The sequence below is a fragment of the Loxodonta africana genome, chromosome 7, assembly GCF_030014295.1.
Source record: "Loxodonta africana isolate mLoxAfr1 chromosome 7, mLoxAfr1.hap2, whole genome shotgun sequence".
NCBI lineage: Eukaryota > Metazoa > Chordata > Mammalia > Proboscidea > Elephantidae > Loxodonta > Loxodonta africana.
Genome location: NC_087348.1, coordinates 30,624,113 through 30,625,331, shown reverse-complemented (window position 1 = coordinate 30,625,331; position 1,219 = coordinate 30,624,113). Strand labels below are relative to the sequence as shown.

The 1,219-nt window shown below is 37.5% G+C and overlaps 1 protein-coding gene across 1 annotated transcript; it reads right to left on the bottom strand.

Moving 5' to 3' along the window:
- Nucleotides 1-212: 212 nt before the first annotated feature.
- On the bottom strand, nt 213-824 carry LOC135232103 (olfactory receptor 8K5-like). Its single transcript, XM_064289402.1, has one exon. The coding sequence runs from the start codon at nt 822-824 to the stop codon at nt 213-215; it is 612 nt and encodes a 203-aa protein (XP_064145472.1).
- Nucleotides 825-1,219: the final 395 nt, after the last annotated feature.

The following is a 1,219-nucleotide window of genomic DNA, read 5'->3' as shown; positions in this document are numbered from 1 at the left end:
ATAAATTCGAATGAATATAAGGGAAACAAGCCATCTGACTGTACTTTATAATTAGTCTCTGCTCTAAAATCAAGAAAATGTAATTACATGCACTAGAAATATGACCAAATGATATCTGCCTATTTCATAGTTCATATAATAATTAAAAAAATATATTTAATATTAATTACAAAATTTACATGGATTTTTAAAGATCCCGTAGAAGACATTTTTTACCTCTTTGTTCCTTTTTTTTTGTTGTTGTTCCTTAAGCTGTATATGAAGGGGTTAAGCATAGGGATGACTAAAGTGTAAAACACAGAAGTAATTTTGTCAGTGCTAAAAGGATGAGCAGATTCAGGCTGCACATACATAAATAGTAGAGACCCACAGAACACAACCACCACTGTCAGATGAGAACCACACATGGAGAAAGCTTTTTTCCTGCCCTCAGCAGAATGCATTCGAAATATGGTTATCAGAATCAACATGTAGGACACCAGGACCACCAGGAGGGAAGACATCAAATTAAATGATGCAAACATTATGATCATCAATTCTATTTGCCGTGCATTTGAGCAGAGCAAAGGTATTAAGGGAACATTATCACAGAAGAAATCACTGACAACGTTAGAACCACAGAAAGTTGATGTAAAAGTCTTACTGGTGAGCAACAGAGACTGAAATGTACAGAAGAGGTATGGAATGGCTGTGAGCGCATGGCAAAGTTTCTGGGTCATGATAACACTGTAGAGCAGAGGGTTACAGATTGCCACATGGCGGTCATGGCCCATGGCTGCCAGGATGTAGAGTTCAGTGATAATGAATAAAATGTAGAAAGCCATCTGTATGGCACATTCATAACAGGAAATGGTATTTTGATTCAAAACAAAATTTACTAGCATTTGGGGTAAATAACAGTAGAATTACCAAGATCAATGAAAGCCAGGTGTCTGATAAAAAAAAAATACATGGGTGTGTGTAGGCGGGAGTCCACCTTGGTCAGGATGATCATGCCTAGGTTGCCCACAACTGTGATCATGTAGATGATGAGGAAGACACCAAAAAGGGGGGGATGTAGTTCATGCCTCTTTGTTACTCCCATGAGAACGAATTCAGTCTGCACCGTTAGATTCTGTTGGCCCATTTAGTTCAGTTATCTCTCCTGAAAAGAAACAAAGGGATTGGTGTTAGCTTTCATGTAGTGTTATCTAAACAAATGATAATATTTGTAGAAACA

Bases quoted from the DNA above. Each gene is read 5' to 3' on its own strand.
- LOC135232103 (XM_064289402.1), bottom strand. From the start codon at position 824: ATGGCTTTCTACATTTTATTCATTATCACTGAACTCTACATCCTGGCA.